This window comes from Hyperolius riggenbachi, chromosome 9, assembly GCF_040937935.1.
Source record: "Hyperolius riggenbachi isolate aHypRig1 chromosome 9, aHypRig1.pri, whole genome shotgun sequence".
In the NCBI taxonomy this organism is placed as follows: Eukaryota; Metazoa; Chordata; class Amphibia; order Anura; family Hyperoliidae; genus Hyperolius; species Hyperolius riggenbachi.
Genome location: NC_090654.1, coordinates 205,304,232 through 205,327,828, shown reverse-complemented (window position 1 = coordinate 205,327,828; position 23,597 = coordinate 205,304,232). Strand labels below are relative to the sequence as shown.

Genomic DNA, 23,597 nt, shown 5'->3' with positions numbered 1-23,597 from the left:
CGGTGAAAAAACGCACAAATGAGCCGCAGAATTCGCTTGCGAGGTGAATGCATGCGAATCGCCGCTAATGTATTTAACCACTTGAGGTCCACAGTCTTTTCGCCCCTTAACCTCTTTGCCGGTCTAAAAAATCCGGCAAGGAGGCAGCACCGCACTTTTTTATTTATTTATTTATTTTTTAAATCATGTAGCGAGCCCAGGGCTCGCTACATGATAGCCGTTGAGCGGCGGCATCCCCCCACCCACTCCGATCGCCTTCGGCGATCAGAGTATGCAGGAAATCCCGTTGAGAACGGGATTTCCTGCAGGGCTTCCATGGCGACCGGGCGGGATGACGTCACCAACATCATGGACGTCGTGACGTCAGAGGAAATCCCGATCCGCCCCTTAGCGCTGCCTGGCACTGATTGGCCAGGCTGCGCAGGGGTCTGGGGCGGCTCGGCGCTGCGAATCAGCGGCGAGCGGCAGCGATCGCGTACTACACGCAGCTAGCAAAGTGCTAGCTGCGTGTAGGAAAAAAAAATTATGCAAATCGGCCCAGCGGGGCCTGAGAAATCCTCCTGTGCAGGTTACCCCGAACTGAGTTCGGGATAACCGGCAAGGAGGTTAAGGACCAGACCCTTTTTTTCCATTCAGACCACTGCAGCTTTCACGGTTTATTGCTCGGTCATACAACCTACCACCTAAATGAATTTTAACTCCTTTTCTTGTCACTAATACAGCTTTCTTTTGGTGCTATTTGATTGCTGCTGCGAGTTTTACTTTTTATTATATTCATCAAAAAAGACATGAATTTTGTCAAAAAAATGACTTTTTTAACTTTTTGTGCTGACATTTTTCAAATAAAGTAAAATTTCCTATACATTTGAGCGCGAAAGTTATTTTGCTACATGTCTTTGATAAAAAAAAAAAAACATTCAGTGTATATTTATTGGATTGGGTAAAAGTTATAGCGTTTACAAACTATGGTGCCAAAAGTGAATTTTCCCATTTTCAAGCATCTCTGACTTTTCTGACCCCCTGTCATGTTTCATGAGGTGCTAAAATTCCAGGATAGTATAAATACCCCCCCAAATGACCCCATTTTGGAAAGAAGACATCCCAAAGTATTCAGTGAGAGGCATGGTGAGTTCATAGAAGATTTTATTTTTTGTCACAAGTTAGCGGAAAATGACACTTTGTGACAAAAAACAAAAGTTTCCATTTCTTCTAACTTGCGACAAAAAAAAAAAATGAAATCTGCCACGGACTCACTATGCTCCTCTCTGAATACCTTGAAGTGTCTACTTTCCAAAATGGGGTCATTTGTGGGGTGTGTTCACTGTCCTGGCATTTTGGGGGGTGCCTAATTGTAAGCACCCCTGTAAAGCCTAAAGATGCTCATTGGACTTTGGGCCCCTTAGCGCAGTTAGGCTGCAAAAAAGTGCCACACATATGGTATTGCCGTACTCAGGAGAAGTAGTATAATGTGTTTTGGGGTGTATTTTTACACATACCCATGCTGAGTGGGAGAAATATCTCCGTAAATGACAATTTTTTATTTTTTTTACACACAATTGTCTATTTACAGAGATATTTCTCCCACTCAGCATGGGTATGTGTAAAAATACACCCCAAAACACATTATACTACTTCTCCTGAGTACGGCGGTACCACATGTGTGGCACTTTTTTGCACCCTAACTGCGCTAAGGGGCCCAAAGTCCAATGAGTACCTTTAGGATTTCACAGGTCATTTTGCGACATTTGGTTTCAAGACTACTCCTCACGGTTTAGGGCCCCTAAAATGCCAGGGCAGTATAGGAACCCCACAAATGACCCCATTTTAGAAAGAAGACACCCCAAGGTATTCCGTTAGGAGTATGGTGAGTTACCCAATCCTGTTCAAGATGGCGCCGGGTGAGGACGGCACGGCCACAGGGCTCCGGTCTTTTTTTCTTTTTTCTCCCTAACTCCCCCGCTGGCGACCTCCTGACCACCTCCACCCACCTGAGGATGATGCAGGGGCCTCGGATGGGCCCCGCGGGCTGCTGTAGGATCGGGAGGTCGCGTGCTCTGCTCCGCTGCGGGGTGGGGATCGCCTGACCTGGGGGAATGCGTTGAGCCAGGGGAGCTGGAACACTGCTCTGGAGCCAGGGGAGCCGGAACACCGCTCTGGAGCCTGGGGAGCCAGAACACCGCACGCAGCGCCGCCTCCACGCCGGGACCCCTTAGAGGGGCAGCGGCGGCTCCACACCGCACTCAGATGTCTGGGGATGCTACGTGGGCCCCACTCCGTCACTCCCAGCGGTCGCAGCTGTTCCTGCCGCCACCACCAGCCGCAGTCTGGGCAGCTCTGGAATGCTGGGGCTGCCGGACCCCCTCCACCACAGGTAAAGATTGGAGGCCAGCATGCGAACGTGGGACACGTGAGGAGGCCTAATCGCAGCGGCTCCCCCAGGCACCATGGAAATGGCCACGCTGCCATGCGGAAATGGAGGGCCTTTTGCTGCCCCATCGCAGCTACAGACGAGGTATGCTGCCCCTGGCCTGTCCACTGCTGCCCAGCCAGGGTGCCCCCGGCCCTATGCCCTATGTCCACAAATTGCTGCCCAGCCGAGGTGCCCCCCGGCCACCACTGCCGCCCAGCCGGGGTGGCTCCAGGCCCCGCGGCCTCCACTGCTGCCCAGCCTAAGTGCCCCCCTGGCACCACAGGGCCCCACTGTGCCTGCGCCCTCAGTACCCAGCCGTGCGGACTTGTAATTAGAAGCGCTACTCCTTGGGCAACCCGGTTCGAGTGAACTCTGCTGTCCGCCTCCATCAGGATGCCCCGCTGCTTCTGCTTTCTCTCTACTTCCGTGGACAATCGGGTGCACCTGTCTTGTTGGGAGCGTGTCGCTGTGTAGCGTCCAGTGCCGAAAATGGCAGCGCTCATATCAGCTCTCAGGCTGTATTCCTGTCCCACTCTTTTTTGTTCCTACTATCAGAGTATGTAATTGCTATGCTTGTTTTACGTTAACTGTACATGTATGCTGTAATGCTTTGTTTTTGCTTTTTATTCTTGTTCTGCTTTTATTGTTTATACGTATGTACCATGCTTAACCGTATACGATGCTCTGCTTCACTGTACGCACAAGCTGTTAATGTTGTCCTATGTATGCTTGTCCCATGTCTACGTATGTACCATGCTTAACCGTATGCTATTTTCTTGTCTTTTTTTCTTTTCATCAACGACCCTGTATGTGCCAAAACCAATTCCGGGTACAACCCACCGTTGTACTTGGCGAAATAAATTCTGATTCTCATAGAAGATTTTTTTTTTTTGTCACAAGTTAGCGGAAATTGATTTTAATTGTGTTTTTTTTCGCTAACTTGTGACAAAAAATAAAATCTTCTATGAACTCACCATACTCCTAACGGAATACCTTGGGGTGTCTTCTTTCTAAAATAGGGTCATTTGTGGGGTTCCTATACTGCCCTGGCATTTTAGGTGCCCTAAACCGTGAGGAGTAGTCTTGAAACCAAATGTCGCAAAATGACCTGTGAAATCCTAAAGGTACTCATTGGACTTTGGGCCCCTTAGCGCACTTAGGGTGGAAAAAAAATGCCACACATGTGGTACCGCCGTACTCAGGAGAAGTAGTATAATGTGTTTTGTGGTGTATTTTTACATATAACCATGCTGGGTGGGAGAAATATCTCTGTAAATGACACATTTTTGATTTTTTTTTAAACACAATTGTCCATTTACAGAGAGATTTCTCCCACCCAGCATGGGTATGTGTAAAAATACACCACAAAACACATTATACTACTTCTCCTGAGTACGGCGATACCACATGTGTGACACTTTTTTGCAGCCTAGGTGCGCTAAGGGGCCCAACGTCCTATTCACAGGTCATTTTGAGGCATTTGTTTTCTAGACTACTCCTCACGGTTTAGGGCCCCTAAAATGCCAGGACAATATAGGAACCCCACAAGTGACCCCATTTTAGAAAGAAGACACCCCAAGGTATTCCGTTAGGTGTATGGTGAGTTCATAGAAGATTTTAGTTTTTGTCACAAGTTAGTGAAAAATGACACTTTGTGAAAAAAACAATAAAAATCAATTTCCGCTAACTGTTGACGAAAAATAAAATCTTCTATGAACTCGTCATACACCTAACAGAATACCTTGGGGTGTCTTTTTTCTAAAATGGGGTCACTTGTGGGGTTCCTATACTGCCCTGGCATTTTACAGGCCCAAAACCGTGAGTAGTCAGGAAACCACATTTCTCAAAATGACTGTTCAGGGGTATAAGCATCTGCAAATTTTGATGACAGGTGGTCTATGAGGGGACAAATTTTGTGGAACGGTCATAAGCAGGGTGGCCTCTTAGATGACAGGTTGTATTGGGCCTGATCTGATAGTTAGGAGTGCTAGGGGGGTGACAGGAGGTGATTGATGGGTGTCTCAGGGGGTGGTTAGAGGGGAAAATAGATGCAATCAATGCACTGAGGAGGTGATCGGAAGGGGGTCTGAGGGTTTGGCCGAGTGATCAAGAGCCCACACTGGGCAAATTAAGGCCTGATCTGATGGGTAGGTGTGCTAGGGGGTGACAGGTGGTGACAGGAGGTGATTGATGGGTGTCTCAAGGTGTGATTAAAGGGGGGAAATAGATGCAAGCAATGCACTGGCGAGGTGATCAGGGCTGGGGTCTGAGGGCGTTCTGAGGGTGTGGGAGGGTGTTTGGGTGCCCTAGGGGCAGATAGGGGTCTAATCTCGTGGGTATCAGTGACAGGGGCTGATTGATGGGTGATCAGTGGGTGATTAGATGGCAGAACAGATGTAAACAATGCACTTTGGAGGTGATCTGAGGGTAGGTCTGGGGCAATCTGATGGTGTGGGTGGGTGATCAGATTGCCCGCAAGGGGCAGGTTAGGGGCTGATTGATGGGTGGCAGTGACAGGGGGTGATTGATAGGTGATTGACAGGTGATCAGTGGGTTATTACAGGGAAGAACAGATGTAAATATTGCACTGGCGAATTGATAAGGGGAGGTCTGAGGGCAATCTGAGCGTGTGGGGCGGGTGATTGGGTGCCCGCAAGGGGCAGATTAGGGTCTATTCTGATGGGTAACAGTGACAGGTGGTGATAGGGGGTGATTGATGGGTAATTAGTGGGTGTTTAGAGGAGAGAACAGATGTAAACACTGCACTTGGGAGGTGATCTGATGTCGGATCTGCGGGCGATCTATTGGTGTGGGTGATCAGATTGCCCGCAAGGGCAGGTTAGGGGCTGATTGATGGGTGGCAGTGACAGGGGGTGATTGGCAGGTGATCAGGGGGGGGTAGAGGCATACAGTACACAGGGGGGGGGGGTCTGTGGAGAATCTGAGGGGTGGGGGGTGATCAGGGTTAAAAAAAAAATAGCGTTTATAGATAGTGACAGGGAGTGATTGATGGGTGATTAGGGGGGTGATTGGGTGCAAACAGGAGTCTGGGGGGTGGGCAGGGGGGGTCTGAGGGGTGCTATGGGCGATCAGAGAGAGGGGGGGGGGCAGGATCAGTGTGCTTGGTGCAGACTAGGGTGGCTGCAGCCTGCCCTGGTGGTCCCTCGGACACTGGGACCACCAGGGCAAGAGGCAGCCAGTATAATAGGCTTTGTATACATTACAAAGCCTGTTATACTGTTTACATGCGGCGATCCGGGTGCTAGTAGGTTAGTAGGTTACAGCGCGAGGGGGGCGGAGTCAGTCGCCGGCGGCTGATCGCGTCACGAATGACGCGATCGCCGCATAACCATGCTCGCAGCCGCCCCCGCTGATGGGCGTATTGCGGTCGATTAGGCCCGGACTTTGCCGTCGCCCATCGGCTGGGGGCGGTCCTTGAGTGGTTAATAGGGAATTTACATGCTGTTTTGGTATGCGAATTTTAATGCGAATTTCGCATGAAATCAATGGAAAAGCACACCGGCATTGCCATGGTTAAATTCGCATACATCGTCATCCATGCGAATTTGCACGAAAATTCGCATGCACACGCATGTGAAATTCGCATCCGCATGCGCATTTTGCCACAGCGATTTCGCAACGCAATAGTGGAAACGAGCCCTAAATTCTCTGCCTTTGTTCGCACAGATGGGATCCCTGTGAGGCTTTAGATCTAGGTAGCTATTCCTTCACCTTCAAGATCAAATTCTGAAGCATACTAGTCAAAGACTTACTTTTGTCCATACCTGCATAAAATTCTGAAAAAACTCTCCTTATATTATGTTCCATATAGCTAACATAATCCTTTAAAAAATGCTGTACCTAGAGGTAGTTTCCGTGCTGCATACTGTACATAGAAAAAGGGCGCCACATTAATTTGGGTGCTAGAGATAGCCACTTGTAACATATCTGTCAATAACCTATGTGGTGCCCATTTTACCATAGTGCTGCTGAAACAACCAAATTGCCTGCTTTGCCCCTACTAGCTCTCATTTTCAAGAGGCTTATGCTACGTACACACTTGCGATAACTATCGTTTGCAAAGAACGATAGTTACCAGACGAACGATATTGGAAAGATTCAAATACAACGATGGGATGCAGCGATCATCATACACATTTTAACGATAGTTCTCGCAGAAAAGAACGATCAGAAGGAAATATTGCGTACATATTTATATAAAATAAATAAAAAACACTGACATGGAGTTACAATAGATACAAATATATGATTGTTAACTTGAAAACAAAGTTTAATTGAAATGAGCAATGTAACAATCTTTACGGCCGCGCTGCAAAGGAAGTACTGAAGCTGGGCAGAATTCAACGCAGGCGCATTGGCCCTTGTAACGATCGTTCTCGGCCGATGTCTGTACACACTATAGTTTTGTAACGATTGCCGGTAGATATGATCCGTCAGGTTGGATATTTCCATCTTCCCGATGTCGTTCTTTTGTCGTTCGTGTTAATGATCGTTGGGTAAAATTCTTTCCCTGATTGTCGGCGGAACGATCGTTAATGAGCTGTTTCAAATGACCATAGTCACCAGTGTGTACGCAGCATTACTCTCTGGAAGAATTGTTTTGTCTTTTCCAAAAAGCAGGCCAAAAGGAGGGTCTGGTTCAAACCTCCCAACTTGTCCCTCAGACCTCAATGACCAGGTTGGGTGAATGTTAAAGGGAACCTGAAGTGAAAGGGATATGGAGGCTGCCATATTTATTTAATTGTAAACAATGCAGATTGCCTGGCTGTCCTGCTGATCCTCTACCTCTAATACTGTTAGGCATAAACCCTGAACAAGCATGCAGTTCAGATGTTTCTGACAAGATCCGCTGCATGTTTTTCAGGTGTGTGATTCAGACCCTACTGCAGCCAAATCAGATCAGTAGGACAGCCAGGCAACTGGCATTGTTTAAAAGAAAATAAATAAGGCTTACAGTGTTTTCCGAATTGGGTAAATCATTTTTCAGACTCCTGCACACTGTAAAGGATGATTACAAGCTGGATTTTTTTGTAGTATTCGTAATGGACCAGGTAAAGGCAGAGAGTTTGTGGGAACAGATGCAGGAGCGGAAAGGTTCTTTTTTCGGGTGTATTTTGTTTACAATCCTATGTTGGATGATGTCCGACATAGGCCTTTTCCAATATAGACCTAACGATGGGCATAGTCTGACAAAGGAAAAATGCTTCTAGGTGGCGCTGCATAACGCCAGTCTCTTCAGATCAACATTAAGTCCGACACTTTGATCGCCACCGGTCCCATCCAACAATGTAAATGTCTCATGGGCACATTTGGGCTTGTTGTAGGGGCACTGCTGACGGATCTGGTCCAGCATAGCGTCGCTCTACGTAGAGCAGGGGTGTCAAACTCAAATACAAAGTGGGCCAAAATTGTACACTGGGACCTAGTCGCGTGCCGAAATTGTACGCTGGCACCTAGTCGTGGGCCAATCTCAATGTCTACCGGCCACCTTCCTCCCTTATAAAGATCTCTGGTGTCTAGTAGTTCACCTCCAATATAGCTTACCTGGTCGTGTACAGTGGGACAAACATAATGCACAGTGGGGAAACCCCTTGAGGGCCAAATTTAATGGCATTGAGGGCCACATTTGTCCCGCGGGCCAGAGTTTGACATGTATGATGTAGAGCCTCTCTAGCACCGTAATTACACTGATGACTGCAAGGTGTCAAGGCCACAGGGCTCGAGCTGGCTCCAGCCCCACTCTCTCCCTCTGATGCTGGGGACCTTCTAAATGCCACCCGCTGCATCATTTTCATGATTAACACCAGCCCCCCCCCCCTTTATTTACAAAAAGTTCAGAATTAAGTTGATCTTTATAATGAGGCAATCTATAACTTTGAACGTTTTCATACAAATCTTTTCATTTTATCTAAATGGTCTGCTAAAAAAAAATCCACTAAAAATTGGACTGTCAATGTGTTCCTTTAGGCCTCTTTCACATCATGACGCACTTCTGTGTGCATTTGGAAGCGCATATGATGAGCGACACGCAAGAAGGGCAGAAGGGCATAGACATCATTGGCGCACATCATTGGCGCTGCTCAGCAGTGCGATGTGCTATGATGCGCTATCGTACTGCTGCATGAGTCCTTTCCACAAGCGCACCGCTGACCCATTCAGCAGCGCAGATGGTGTGCGATCGTACACATTGCGTTCTGATCACATGGCCATCTGCATGTCATGATGTGAATGAGGCCTAAGAGAGACTTCCCAGCGGTCATTTGTTTATTATAAAAATGTGCAAATAATAGTGCTTTGTCTTATAAGGCTATATGAACAATGAATCTACTAGTGCTCCAAACTCCAGGCTTGGAGTTTTGTCATATTAGGTGGCCCTGTGTATACATCAGGGCTGTGGAGTCGGTACAAAAATCATACGACTCCTCAGTTTATGAAACCTCCGACTCCACAGTCCTGGTAGTAGGATTCCATGGTGCTTGTACCAGTGGCATTTTCATGGAGTTGGTGGGAACGTAGCTGATGTATGTATAGTACCTAATGTATTGACTTGTGTGCCTGCATGCAAGCTCACTCCTCATCTCCCACTGTGATTAGTTGTCTTTTGATGAGAGACAGGTGAGGTCTACAGTTGGCTCACATGCACAGCACGTTTAAAAGCACAACATCCTTTCCCTTACCCGTCCATATTTCTGAAACCTGCTAACAAGCAGTTTGCTGTTTGTAACCACCACTCGTTTTATCCACATGGTGGGGCAACCTACAATACAAATGTAACTCCCAGTTTGCTGTGAACACATTCATGGAGTGAAGTATACAGCACAATTTGGCGCTCTCTATTTCCTTCTTTCCTTTGTAGCAGATGACAGCCTGCTGCCTTCCCATTCAAAAGGGGCACAGCAGTGCAGTGACCACATTCCGTTACTGTGCCTGGCGTTTTCGTTTGTCTGCCAGAGATACCCCTGGTTAAATCTTAATAAACGATTTGGCCCACAACTTGAAGCAAACTTGAAGCGAAAAAAAACCAAAAACCTTATGATGAATTGTATGTGTAGTACGGATAATGAATAGAACATTCGTAGCAAAGAAAAGTGTCCCTTCTTTTTATTTGCATAGTTACATAGTTATTTTGGTTGAAAAAAGACATACGTCCATCGAGGTTAACCAGTACAAAGTACAACTCCAGCCTGCTCCTGCAGATACAGCTTTTTTTTATACAGCTTTTTTTTTTATAACATTGCATCTTGAGATAAGGTTCAAAGGAAATTCAAAGGGTCATTATTTCTGCTTTGTTTTATAGTTTAAAAGTCAGTGTGGTTTGTGGACTGGAAATATAGCAATATTTGCAGTTTACAAACTACACTGACTTTAAACTCATACGTTTATTTTTGCTTCAAGTTTACTTTAAGGCCCTACACATGCTAGATGGATGTCACCCGATGGGAATTGGGGCACGATCGCTCAGACGACATCGCTGGGTCGAGACTGCAGATGCCTAGCTGGCCTCCATGCCAACGGCATGTTCTGTTGCAGTGCGAAGGGGAAAACAGGGCAGCACAGTTATGAGGTGGGCAAAAAGAACAAAGGTATCAGGCATCATTGGGCCAAATTGATTCACCTGGCGGATCGCTGGCCGGTTGGGAGCATGATAATGGCAATCAGCAGTGTTCACATTCTTATAATGAGGACATTGAAGGGTTCTGATGACTCCAAGCCAAGGTCAGGTAGAGTAACAAACATTTTAGCCAGACATGTCTTTAGACTTGTTCAGAATTGTAAAGAAAAAGCCACTAAGCTAACAGTCAGGCTTCTCTACAGAAAAATAATGTGGCTGAACCAAGATGGACTGCATCTACTGGAATTGCATCTCAGTCAGTAAATTTAGTCACATTAACGGACTGCATCTTCTGGCATGCACTGTGGCGACCTGAAGCTTGCGACATCCCCGCAACTGCTCTGAACTGCAGTTCTGTGGCACACAAAGAAGCAAGATGAGCGTGCATGTATGGGGGGGGGGGGGGGGGGGTAGAGAGCCACTCCCCTGAGGTAAGTAAGTGCTCACTGCCCTCCCCCCCCCCCCCCCAAAAAAAAAACAACACACCATTTATGAACCTCACTTAGTGTTAGTTTTATTTGATATTGGTGCTCGGGTCCCCTTAAGAAATGTGGAATGATTAATACTTGCTGGATTTCAAGATGACGCCATAGAAGGTCGCCACAGCACACACAAACTGAAGCTGACAGATTAAAGGGAACCTAAACTGAGAGGGATATGGATGTTTCCTTTTAAACAATACCAGTTGCCTGGCAGTCCTGCTGATCTCTTTGGCTGCAGTAGTATCTGGATCTCACACCTGAAACAGCATGCAGCTAATCAGTCAGAGCACCTGATCTGCATGCTTGTTCAGGGGCTGTGGCTAAAAGTATTAGAGACACAGGATCAGCAGGAGAGTCAGTCAACTGGTATTATTTAAAAAGGAAAATCCATATCCTTCTCAGTTTAGGTTCCTTTTAAGTCATTTTACAAAACATAAATGTGTTGTTCTAGGACGGTTGCTGACACCACCATTTGCCTGCAGGTGGCGCCAGTATATTTACAAAGTGCTGTTCTTGCAGTCACAATCTCTCATTGCTAGCCTCACAGATCAACTTTCTTTGTTTATTCATAACTTAGAAACAAAGTGCAGGTGTTGGTAAGTAAACTAATGCCATTTTGCTTTATTTTTCAGCTGGCCAAATCTTATTGGGCACCACATTCAAAGAAAAAACTTGCATTTGATCCAAAGGTAAAGCTGAATTTTGATTTTGGTGCGCAGCAAGCCGATTTACATTTTTTTTTCTAGTAATGCAAAACAAACTTGCTAGATATTCCTGGATACATAATTGTGTGTCTGGATTATATTATATAAGACTAGTGTCAAAAGGACAATTATTCTTTTAAGGCTGTCACAGGATATTTGGTTTATTGTTTTGTTTTAAGGGCTACAATCTTTTCATTCTATTAATGTTTAATATTTTACAGGTGATAGAAGATATTTATATCAAGGAAATTGCCAAGTCAAAGTAAGTGTTACATGTGCTTATTCAGTGAAAAATATATCTCACAATAAGTGTGCACCTGCAACTCCAGCAGCCCTCATCCTGGTTTTATACCAGGCCGTTGTGTTTGTGGTGCAATGCTCCGCCCCCATTGCACCGCAAAGCAGAAAACCACATTCATATGATCCTGCAGCAGAGTGCGCCAACAGAGTCATATGCATAGCGGCACCTGCCCTTCACCGCCAATTGCCCGATGAAGTACTCCCTGCCGGGACAGGAAGTGCGTCCCACGTTTTTTCCCGTCGTATTTACGTCGTTCTGCGCATACGCGTGGCACTGCCTGCAACAAGTTTGAAAACCCTGTCACCCCTTTCCCATTATTACCCCCCCCCCCGACTTACATGACTTCCGCCACCGCAAAAGTTCAACAGTAACGCACCATTGACTTTGTGGCAAGCTGGACGATTGGGAACTTCCAATGCAACACAGTAAGTGTTCTAGGCCATATTGCCTTGCATTGTCGTTGGGTAACCCAGTGGCAAAAGGGGGTAAAACAAGGCAAGTGTAAATGGGGCCTGAAAGTTAAATCTTTATTTTCACTTTTCTCTTTTCGCTCACTATAAACATACTTCACAAATTTCTTGCATTTATTTTTTTTTTCTATCAAAATAAGTAGGCTCCAAAAATGAGTTCAAAATCTCTAGTTGAAGATCACTGGTTTAAGGTGTTAATTTTTCCCTGAGGGAGTGGCAATGTCTGTTTGTGCGTTAATTTTTTTGCTTTCTTACTTTCTTTCCTAACATTTGTCCTTATCCTTTCAGGTTTGCAATAAGGAAGATAATGCTGTTGGAATTCAGGTACGTATTAAGCAACGGCAGCTCTGTAGGGCTAGAGCTCATTTATTAGGACCTATTTCCACTGAGCCCTACTCCAGGCTGAATCTGTAGCATTTCCTCGCTTGCAAGATGTGTGGGGAAATTCTGCCTGTTACACTTCGGTGCCAATCTGAACGTCATGCTGCCGATCTCTGCAGCACGCAGCTGAATCTCTATAGCCTAGTGATTCGGGCTGCAGCTACGCAGCAGAACGGGAGCCGCGGCTGAATCGTAAACTGCCACGTCTTGCAGTGGGTATAAGCCCTTAAAAGCATGTAGTCAAGTGGACGTTAAAGTGGACCTGAGCTCTTGCACAGGACAGAAGGAAAACATAGTGAAATGCACCCTGAATGTATTTAGAGAGTTTAGCCTGTTTAATTACCCCTCATTTGTGTCTAATCACAAGTTGTAATCTGATCTCTCATCTGTGTCACATGACTGCCTATGGCAGATAAGCAGATAAGCCCATTTGAAATCACGGGCTGTAAAACTGTGTGCTTCCATGAATCAGGAAGTGTAGAAACAGTGCAGATTTATTTTAGGATTTTTATCAGGTGTAACAAATATTTTTTCTTTAAAGGTTATTATGCTGATGTGTATATTTTAGAGCAGATAGGAGTTCTGAGTTCAGGTCCACTTTAATGATAAGCAAAGCTCTCTCCTAATGTTCTAATGACACTTATCCAGGAGGCTGAATTTAGGATGAACAAATCCAAGCTCACAGAAACCGATTTGTTTATCCAGCAGCTTTGTTAGTGTGTTCTACTTAATGGCTCACGTACACTAGTAATGAGGGTTATTCGGGATGATCACAATGGATGGCTTTTACCTGTACATTCACTCTGTTCAGTTCTCTGCCGAACTGTGTGTTCTCTATTTTGAGACATACATGTACCGTAATAAAGATGCCTGGAAGAAGGGCCCCGGATTTTGCAGTTTATAGAATACTTGTAAATTTCCGATATAATTCTGTAGTAAAATATCGGTAATCTTTACTGATATTTTACTATCACCTAAGCTAACCCTACTCTCACACTGAACTCGCCTACCAATGCCTAACCCTTAACTTTCACTCTACCGATGCCTAACCCTGGTGGTACTTAACTCTTAACCCTCCCCTAGTGGGGCTTATACTTTAGAGCATAGTTCCCCAACCCTGTCCTCAAGGCCCACCAACAGTACATGTTTTGCAGGAAACCACAAATATTCACAGGTGAGGTAATTAGTGTCTCAGCAGAGCTGATTAACTACCTGTGTGTATTTCCACAAAACATGCACTGTTGGTGGGCCTTGAGGACAGGGTTGGGGAACACTGCTTTAGAGGTTGCCATGTATTGCCGCAGTTTGCATAGTGTGTAGCCCCGGTACCCTCTATCTTATCAGGCACCAAATTTCCAGGCATTTCCACTAATTGCAGTTTTCATCATTGCCATGAATGGCAGCGCACGAGCAGGTGCAAATTGCCAGCCTTTTTTTTTTCAAAGATAAAGGCACATAAACCTTAGCATGTACAGTATAATCTGTTCAAGTGCTTTTAGAAACAATGGTAACATTTATGCGGATTGGTTGAATAGTTGATTTGTTTCTGTTGGGCACAAGTGATAGTGGTGGTTTGGCAAGTGTTAGGGGCGTGGTTCCAGCTTCGTATTCTCTATGACCCTGCCTGCCATTTGCTGCTAAGAAGGAGTGAGGGAGTTATTGGTAGTCTATTGGGAGAGGAAGAGGCCATAGGACTCATTTAAAGAGACACTGAAGTGAAAAAAAAATGATATTATGATTTGTATGTGTAGTACCGCTAAGAAATAAAACATTAAGATCAGATACATCAGTCTAATTGTTTCCAGTACAGGAAGAGTTAAGAAACTCCATTTGTTATCTCTATGCAAAAAAGCCATTAAGCTCTACGACTTTTAAAGTCGTGGAGAGGGCTGTTTTCTGATTTTGATTATCTCAACTGTTATTGAACTATTTAATTTTTCTCTGCCAGAGGAGAGGTCATTAGTTCACAGACTGCTCTGAAAGAATCATTTTGAATGCTGAGTGTTGTGTAATCTGAACATATTATAGAATGATGCAATGTTAGAAATCACACTATAACACACACACACACACACACACACACACACACACACACACACACACACACACACACACACACACACACACACACACACACACACACACACACACACACACACACACACACACACACACACACACACACACACACACACACACACACACACACACACACACACACACACACACACACACACACACACACACACACACACACACACACTTTTACCTGAAAAACCAGGAAAAAATTATTGACCCTCATATAAGCCGGGGGTAGGAAATGCTGGCCATGTGATCCCCCCCCAGTGTGTCCCAGTATAGCTAGTATAGTGCCCAGTATAGCTAGTATAGTGCTCAGTATAGCTAGTATAGTGCTCAGTATAGCTAGTATAGTGCTCAGTATAGCTAGTATAGTGCTCAGTATAGCCAGTAAAGTGTCCAGTATAGCTAGTAGAGTGTCCAGTATAGCTAGTGTTGTGCTCAGTATAGCTAGTATAGTGCTCAGTATAGCTAGCATAGTGCTCAGTATAGGTAGTATAGTGCCCAGTATAGCTAGAATAGTGCCCCAGTATAGCTAGCATAGTGCCCCAGTATAGTGCTCAGTGTTGGTAGGTAGGTAGGTAGTTAGTTAGTTTCATTCCCCCCGAAACCCCCCCCCCCGCCGCGGCCGCTGCTGCTATTACCGTACCGGCGGCCTCTAATATTCCCCTCTCCGTCTCTCCGTGCAAGCATGTAAATAGTTTGCTGCAGCTCGCCCTATGGCGGCTGCTGTGTGATGACGGAGGAAGCATAGAGAGCGGCTTCCTGTAGCGGCGATATGTATCGCTGTTACTATGGGAACCGCTCTCTCTACGCTTCCTCCGTCATCACACAGCAGCCGCCGTAGGGCGAGCTGCAGCAAACTATTTACATGCCTGCACGGAGAGACGGAGAGGGGAATATTAGAGGCCGCCGGTACGGTAATAGTAGTGGCGGCCGGGGGGACATGACTCGCAAGCAAGCCGACCCCCCCCCCAACTTTTGGCCCACTTTTGGGGGGGTCAAAAATTTGGCTTGCTTGCGAGTATATACGGTACACAACCAAATCATTATATTATATTTTTTTTTTCGCTTTAGTGTCTCTTTAAGGACTTTGAATCGTTTTGCTTGCCCCAATTTTACCCTCCTAGGTGAAACTAATTAGAATATTAGAATGTTTTTGCTTATCTGCATTGAATATATACTGTCATGGAGTAAAGTCTATGGATGGCCAACTGCTATTTTTGTATTTTATGGTTGTATCTCCCCCCTTCAGCAAAGCAAACCTATTACACATCGAATAACGTTTCTGATAATTATACGAGTAGAAGCTGAATTGCAGTTTACTGCCACTGTAAAAGTCTCACCTCATTTCTCGCTGTATGAGATGCCAGTTCATAAACTTGATACCAAGCTGTTTATGACCAATCGGAATCCGGGGCCACGCTAAGAAATATCTGCCATGCTAGTCTTGGCTTACAGAAACTCTGCAGGCGTTTTCCATTGATGAGCAGAGCAATCTCACAAATTCATAAATAAAGGTTTGTTCATAGACATCCAAAGTCTGCTACGTTTAGCAAAATAAGTTCTTCTTTCTGTGTTCAGCTGTTTAGGGCTTTGTGGCTTGTAAATTATGCAATTTTTATATGTTTAAAGCTAATCTGAAGTGAAAATAAATGTATGAGATAATGAATTGTATGTGTAGTACGGGTAATAGAACATTACTAGCAAAGAAAGGAGTTTCATGTTTTTATTTTCAGTTGCATAGCTATATTTATAACATTGCATCAGACTGCCAAAGTTGCAGTTTAGAATCCACACTTAGTATTTTAAGCTGTAGAACAGAGCAGAGCTACTGACCCTTTGAACTTTCCTGCAGTAGAACCTTATCACAAGCTGTCTCTCACTGTTTCTTGGCTGTTTAACCACTTAATGACAAGCTGACTTATAAGAACGTCCTGCTAGAGCCTCTTAATGCCTCCACGACGAAGTCAGACAGTGCTGCTGCCGCTGTGCGCGTGCATGCTCCCGCGCATGCACGTGCATCCCTGTGCACGTGAAAATAGTGGGGGGAAAAATACACCTTTATTTCCAAATACTATATTGTCACCATACTTTGTACTAGGGACATAATTGAAATGTTGTAATAACCAGGACAAATGGGCAGATAAAATGTGTGGGTTTTATGTACGGTAGCAGTGTTTATATTAAAAGTATACGGGATGAATTGGAGAAATAGTATTTTTTTCATTTTTTCCATGTTTTTCCCTTTAAAATGCATAGAAAATAAAGTAATTACTGAAAACAAATATCAACCCCCAAAAGCCTAATTGGTGGTGAAAAAAACAAGATATAGATAATTTCATTGTGATTAGTAGTGATTAACCACTTGCCGACCGCCCACAGCCGATGGGCGGCGGCAAAGTGGATCCCTAAAGGACCGCAATACGCCCAAGGGCGTTGCGTCCTTTTCGTATGCCGGGGGAGCGATCGCGTCATTGATGACGCGCGCTTCCCCCGGCAACTGGCTCCGCCCACCCGCCGCAACATCCCGCCGGCCATACGGAAGCGCCGGCGGGATGTTAACCCCGCGATCGCCGCTACAAAGTGTATAATACACTTTGTAATGTATACAAAGTGTATTATACAAGCTGCCTCCTGCCCTGGTGGTCCCAGTGTCCGAGGCACCACCAGGGCAGGCTGCAGCCACCCTAGTCTGCACCCAAAAACACTGATCTGCCCCCCCCCTCCCCCTGATCGCCCACAGCACCCCTCAGACCCCCCCCCTGCCCAGCCCCCAGACCACTGTTTGCACCCAGTCACCCCCCTAATAACCCATCAATCACTCCCTGTCACTATCTGTCAACGCTATTTTTTTTTTATCCCCCCCCCCTGCCCCCTCCTGATCACCCCCCCACCCCTCAGATTCTCCCCAGACCCCCCCCCCCTGTGTACTGTATGCATCTATCCCCCCTGATCACCTGTCAATCACCCATCAATCACCCCGTCACTGCCACCCAACAATCAGCCCCTAACCTGCCCCTTGCGGGCAATCTGATCACCCACCCACACCAATAGATCGCCCGCAGATCCGACATCAGATCACCTCCCAAATCCATTGTTTACATCTATTCTCTCCTCTAAACACCCACTAATTACCCATCAATCACCCATCAATCACCCCCTATCACCACCTGTCACTTTTACCTATCAGATCAGACCCTAATCTGCCCCTTGTGGGCACCCAATCACCCGCCCACACGCTCACATTGCCCTCTGACCCCCCCCTTATCAATTCACCAGTGCATTAATTACATCTGTTCTTCCCTGTAATAACCCACTGATCACCTGTCAATCACCTGCCAATCACCTATCACCCATCAATCACCCCCTGTCACTGCCACCCAACAATCGGCCCCTAACCTGCCCCTTGCGGGCAATCTGATCACCCACACCAATAGATCGCCCGCAGATCCGACATCAGATCACCTCCCAAGTGCAGTGTTTACATCTATTCTTTCCTCTAAACACCCACTAATTACCCATCAATCACCCATCAATCACCCCCTATCACCACCTGTCACTTTTACCTATCAGATCAGACCCTAATCTGCCCCTTGCGGGCACCCAATCACCCGCCCACACGCTCAGATTGCCCTCTGACCCCCCCTTTATCAATTCACCAGTGCATTAATTACATCTGGTCTTCCCTGTAATAACCCACTGATCACCTGTCAATCACCTGCCAATCACCTATCACCCATCAATCAGCCCCTGTCACTGCCACCCATCAATCAGCCCCTGTCACTGCCACCCATCAATCACCCCCTGTCACTGCCACCCATCAATCAGTCCCTAACCTGCCCCTTGCGGGCAATCTGATCACCCACCCACACCATCCGATCGCCTGCAGACCCGCAGTCAGATCACCTCCCAAGTGCATTGCATCTGTTCTCTCCTCTAAACACCCACTAATTACCCATAAATCACCCCCTGTCACTGCTACCCATCAGATTAGACCCCTATCTGCCCCTAGGGCACCCAATCACCCGCCCACACCCTCAGACCCCAGCCCTGATCACCTCGCCAGTGCATTACTTGCATCTATTCCCCCCCCACTAATCACACCTTGAGACACCCATCAATCACCTCCTGTCACCACCTGTCACCCCCTAGCACACCTACCCATCAGATCAGGCCCTAATTTGCCCCGTGTGGGCTCCTGATCACTCGGCCAAACCCTCAGATCCCCCTCAGACCCCCTTCCGATCACCTCCCCAGTGCATTGAGTGCATCTATTTTCCCCTCTAATCACCCCCTGAGACACCCATCAATCACCTCCTGTCACCCCTCTAGCACTCCTATCCATCAGATCAGGCCCAATACAACCTGTCATGTAAGAGGCCACCCTGCTTATGACCGGTTCCACAAAATTCGCCCCCTCATAGACCACCTGCCATCAAAATTTGCAGATGCTTATACCCCTGAACAGTCATTTTGAGACATTTGGTTTCCAGACTACTCACGGTTTTGGGCCCGTAAAATGCCAGGGCGGTATAGGAACCCCACAAGTGACCTCATTTTAGAAAAAAGACACCCCAAGGTATTCTGTTAGGTGTATGACGAGTTCATAGAAGATTTTATTTTTTGTCAAAAGTTAGCGGAAATTGATTTTTATTGTTTTTTTTTCACAAAGTGTCATTTTTCACTAACTTGTGACAAAAAATAAAATCTTCTATGAACTCGCCATACACCTAACGGAATACCTTGGGGTGTCTTCTTTCTAAAATGGGGTCACTTGTGGGGTTCCTATACTGCCCTGGCATTTTAGGGGCCCTAAACCGTGAGGAGTAGTCTAGAAAACAAATGCCTCAAAATGACCTGTGAATAGGACGTTGGGCCCCTTAGCGCACCTAGGCTGCAAAAAAAGTGTCACACATGTGGTATCGCCGTACTCAGGAGAAGTAGTATAATGTGTTTTTTGGGGTGTATTTTTACACATACCCATGCTGGGTGGGAGAAATCTCTCTGTAAATGGACAATTGTGTGTAAAAAAAATCAAACAATTGTCATGTACTGAGATATTTCTACCACCCAGCATGGGTATGTGTAAAAAATACACCACAAAACACATTATACTACTTCTCCTGAGTACAGCGGTACCACGTGTGGCACTTTTTTACACCCTAAGTGCGCTAAGGGGCCCAAAGTCCAATGAGTACCTTTGGGATTTCACAGGTCATTTTGCGACATTTGGTTTCAAGACTACTCCTCACGGTTTAGGCCCCCTAAAATGCCAGGGCAGTATAGGAACCCCACAAATGACCCCATTCTAGAAAGAAGACACCCAAAGGTATTCCGTTAGGAGTATGGTGAGTTCATAGAAGATTTTATTTTTTGTCACAAGTTAGCGGAATATGACACTTTGTGAAGAAAAACAATTCAAATCAATTTCCGCTAACTTGTGGCAAAAAATAAAATCTTCTATGAACTCACCATACTCCTAACGGAATACCTTGGGGTGTCTTCTTTCTAAAATGGGGTCATTAGTGGGGTTCCTATACTGCCCTGGCATTTTAGGGGCCCTAAACCGTGAGGAGTAGTCTTGAAACAAAAATGACCTGTGAAATCCTAAAGGTACTCATTTTGGGCCCCTTAGCGCAGTTAGGGTGCAAAAAAGTGCCACATATGTGGTATCGCCGTACTCAGGAGAAGTAGTGTAATGTGTTTTGGGGTGTATTTTTACACATACCCATGCTGAGTGGGAGAAATATCTCTGTAAATGGACAATTGTGTGTAAAAAAAAAATAAAAAAATTGTCATTTACAGAGATATTTCTCCCACCCAGCATGGGTATGTGTAAAAATACACCCCAAAACACATTACACTACTTCTCCTGAGTACGGCAATACCACGTGTGGCACTTTTTTGCAGCCTAACTGCGCTAAGGGGCCCAAAGTCCAATGAGCACCTTTAGGCTTTACAGGGGTGCTTACAATTTAGCACCCCCCAAAATGCCAGGACAGTAAACACACCCCACAAATGACCCCATTTTGGAAAGTAGACCCTTCAAGGTATTCAGAGAGGAGCATAGTGAGTCCGTGGCAGATTTCATTTTTTTTTTGTCGCAAGTTAGAAGAAATGGAAACTTTTTTTTTTTTTTTTTTGGCACAAAGTGTCATTTTCCGCTAACTTGTGACAAAAAATAAAATCTTCTATGAACCCACCATGCCTCTCAGTGAATACTTTGGGATGTCTTCTTTCCAAAATGGGGTTATTTGGGGGGTATTTATACTATCCTGGAATTTTAGCACCTCATGAAACATGACAGGTGGGCAGAAAAGTCAGAGATGCTTGAAAATGGGAAAATTTACTTTTGGCACCATAGTTTGTAAACGCTATAACTTTTACCCAATCCAAAACATATCCACTGAATGTTTTTTTTTTTTTTTATCAAAGACATGTAGCAGAATAACTTTCGCGCTCAAATGTATAGGAAATTTTACTTTATTTGAAAAATGTCAGCACAGAAAGTTAAAAAAGTCATTTTTTTGCCAAAATTCATGTCTTTTTTGATGAATATAATAAAAACTAAAAATCGCAGCAGCAATCAAATAGCACCAAAAGAAAGCTGTATTAGTGACAAGAAAAGGAGGTAAAATTCATTTAGGTGGTAGGTTGTATGACCGAGCAATAAACCGTGAAAGCTGCAGTGGTCTGAATGGAGAAAAAGGCTCTGGTCCTTAAGGGGTAGAAAGACTGTGGTCCTCAAGTGGTTAAGCTATTGGCAAATGAAAGGGATGAGCACTGAAAGGTGAAAATCGCTCTTGTCCGTTAGGGTAAAAACCCGTTTGGGGTGCAGAAGGAAACAGGACTGAGTTCCACCAAGTTAGTATCTATAGTAGAGGAGCTCTTTTGCATAGATAACTACTCAAGGTTTTTTTTTTTTATTATTTTTTTTATAACTCTTCCTGTACTGGAAAACAGAAAGGGATGTCATATAATTTCTTAGTAGAGCTAGTATCATATGTGAATGTTTTTATTCTCTTTGTCTCATGTCGCTTCAGATTCATTTTAAATGGCAACAGCATGCCCATTAACCATGCATTTGTCTTTCTTAATTTGCAATAGCCAATACCTAGAGAACTACCTGTGGGTGAATTACTCTCCGGAGGTGTCTAGTAGGGCATACCTTATGTCCATCTGCTGTATGGTGAATGAGAAGTTCCGGGAGAATGTCCCTGCCTGGGAGGTAAGGGCTTCATTATAACTTCATGAGCAACACGGCATGAAGCATAACTTATTACATGTATAACACTAGTCTGTGAATTGTACCTGTAAAGAAAAAAAAAAAGTGTGGGGCGGGGATGCTTACCTCAAGGGGTAAGCCTCTGGATCCTAAAAAAGACTCCCCCGCCCTCCTCCGCAGTAGAGGAGATCCAGCGCTGGAACCCTTGCCGGCGTGCGCACATGTGCGCTGGTTGGCTACCCACTCGGGCTCAGGTGGAATTAGCTGAGCCTGCGCGAGAAGCGGCTACTGCGCCTTCACGCAGCAGTAATGGGGATAGTTTGTTTTCTTTTGCCTGGGGCTGGCCAAGGACGACAGGAGAAGCCTCATTAGGATCCAGAGACTTCCTCCTCTAGAGGTAAGCACCACCAGGGCCACTTTTTTCCTTACAGGTTTTCTTTAATATATCTATATATTGCTGTATATTGGTTTGTAACCCTGCTCACCTAGTGATGTTTATCCTAGGCTATTTTGCTATGCGGCCTTCTGCCCCAGAGTACTCTGGGGGACCAGGTGTTGTTTCTGCTCACTCCGGAGCACACAACAAACAAATATTCCACTGTGATGCAGAAGTAAAGTTGGTGTAACCTGTGATGAATTCAAGAATATAAATCAGGGAGAGAAATAATTTTACAGTGAGAAAACCTTGACTAAATCATTTATAAATGATTATTGTAACGTATAATCCTTAAGGGGAGCCTAAACTGAAGTAAAAAAAAAAAAAAAAAAAAAGTTTAAAGGATACCTGAACTGACATGTGACATGATGAGATAGACATGTGTATGTACAGTGCCTAGCACACAAATAACTATGCTGTGTTCCTTTTTTTCTTTCTCTGCCTGAAAGAGTTAAATATCAGGTATGTAAGTGGCTGACTCTGTCCTGACTCAGACAAGAAGTGACTACATTGTGACCCTCACTGATAAGAAATTCCAACTATAAAAGACTTTCCTAGCAGAAAATGGCTTCTGAGAGCAAGAAAGGGGTAAAAAGGGGAATTTCTTATCAGTGAGGGTCACACTGTAGTCACTTCCTGTCTGAGTCAGGACTGAGTCAGCCACTTACATACCAGATATTTAACTCTTTCAGACAGAGAAAGGAAAAAAAGGAACACAGCATAGTTATTTGTGTGCTTGGTACTGTACATACACATGTCTATCTCATCATGTCACATGTCAGTTTGGGTATCCTTTAACTTACCTGGGGCTTCTACCAGCCCCCTGCAGCCACCCTGTGCCTGCACTGTCACGAAGTGATCCTCCAGTCCCCTGCAGCGACCCTCTTCCCATCGCCAGGAGTGCTCTGTGCATGCGCAGTAGATTTTTTTTTTTGAACTGCGCGTGTGCAGAGTGCTACCGTCCACCGTAGCACGATCAGGAGGCACGTGGACCTGGGCCATGCATCCAAATGACAGAGGGTTGCTGTGGGGGACCGGAGGATCGCTTTGTGATGGTGCGGGCACAGGGCGGCTGTAGGGGGCTGATAGAAGCCCCAGGTAAGTAAGTTTTTTTTTTTTTTTTTTCTTTCAGTTTAGGTTAACTTTAATTACATTCAGTAAAGTTCCTCTTCAAAGAGGAACTGTCGCGAAAATCTTAACATTTAAAATACATACAATTTCTGCTATGCCCCCCCTTTGAGAAAGCCGGAAGTCCGGTGAAACATGTCAGGACAGCGTGGTATAGCGTCCTGAGGCTGTCCACATCGGCTCTTGTGCCATCGCGCACCTACCTGCCACCTTCTCCGCTGGCTGAATTCTGTTCACCTTTGCATGCTCTGCCTCCATCTTTGGACTCTGGTTTCTGCAATTGCAGGCTGGATGTTGCTGTTTCCTGCATGTCCTGCTCCTGGCCTATGCTCTCTATCCAGGACA

General features: G+C 45.4%; 1 protein-coding gene across 1 annotated transcript in view; it reads left to right on the top strand.

Annotated features, from left to right (window-relative positions):
• AQR (aquarius intron-binding spliceosomal factor) overlaps window positions 1-23,597 on the top strand; it is a 156,582-nt gene that overhangs the window by 2,979 nt on the left and 130,006 nt on the right. The window contains exons 2-5 of the mRNA XM_068253903.1: window positions 11,158-11,214; window positions 11,451-11,491; window positions 12,289-12,324; window positions 21,571-21,691. Coding sequence (XP_068110004.1) covers window positions 11,158-11,214; window positions 11,451-11,491; window positions 12,289-12,324; window positions 21,571-21,691 — 255 coding nt within the window. The remainder of the gene's footprint in view (window positions 1-11,157; window positions 11,215-11,450; window positions 11,492-12,288; window positions 12,325-21,570; window positions 21,692-23,597) is intronic.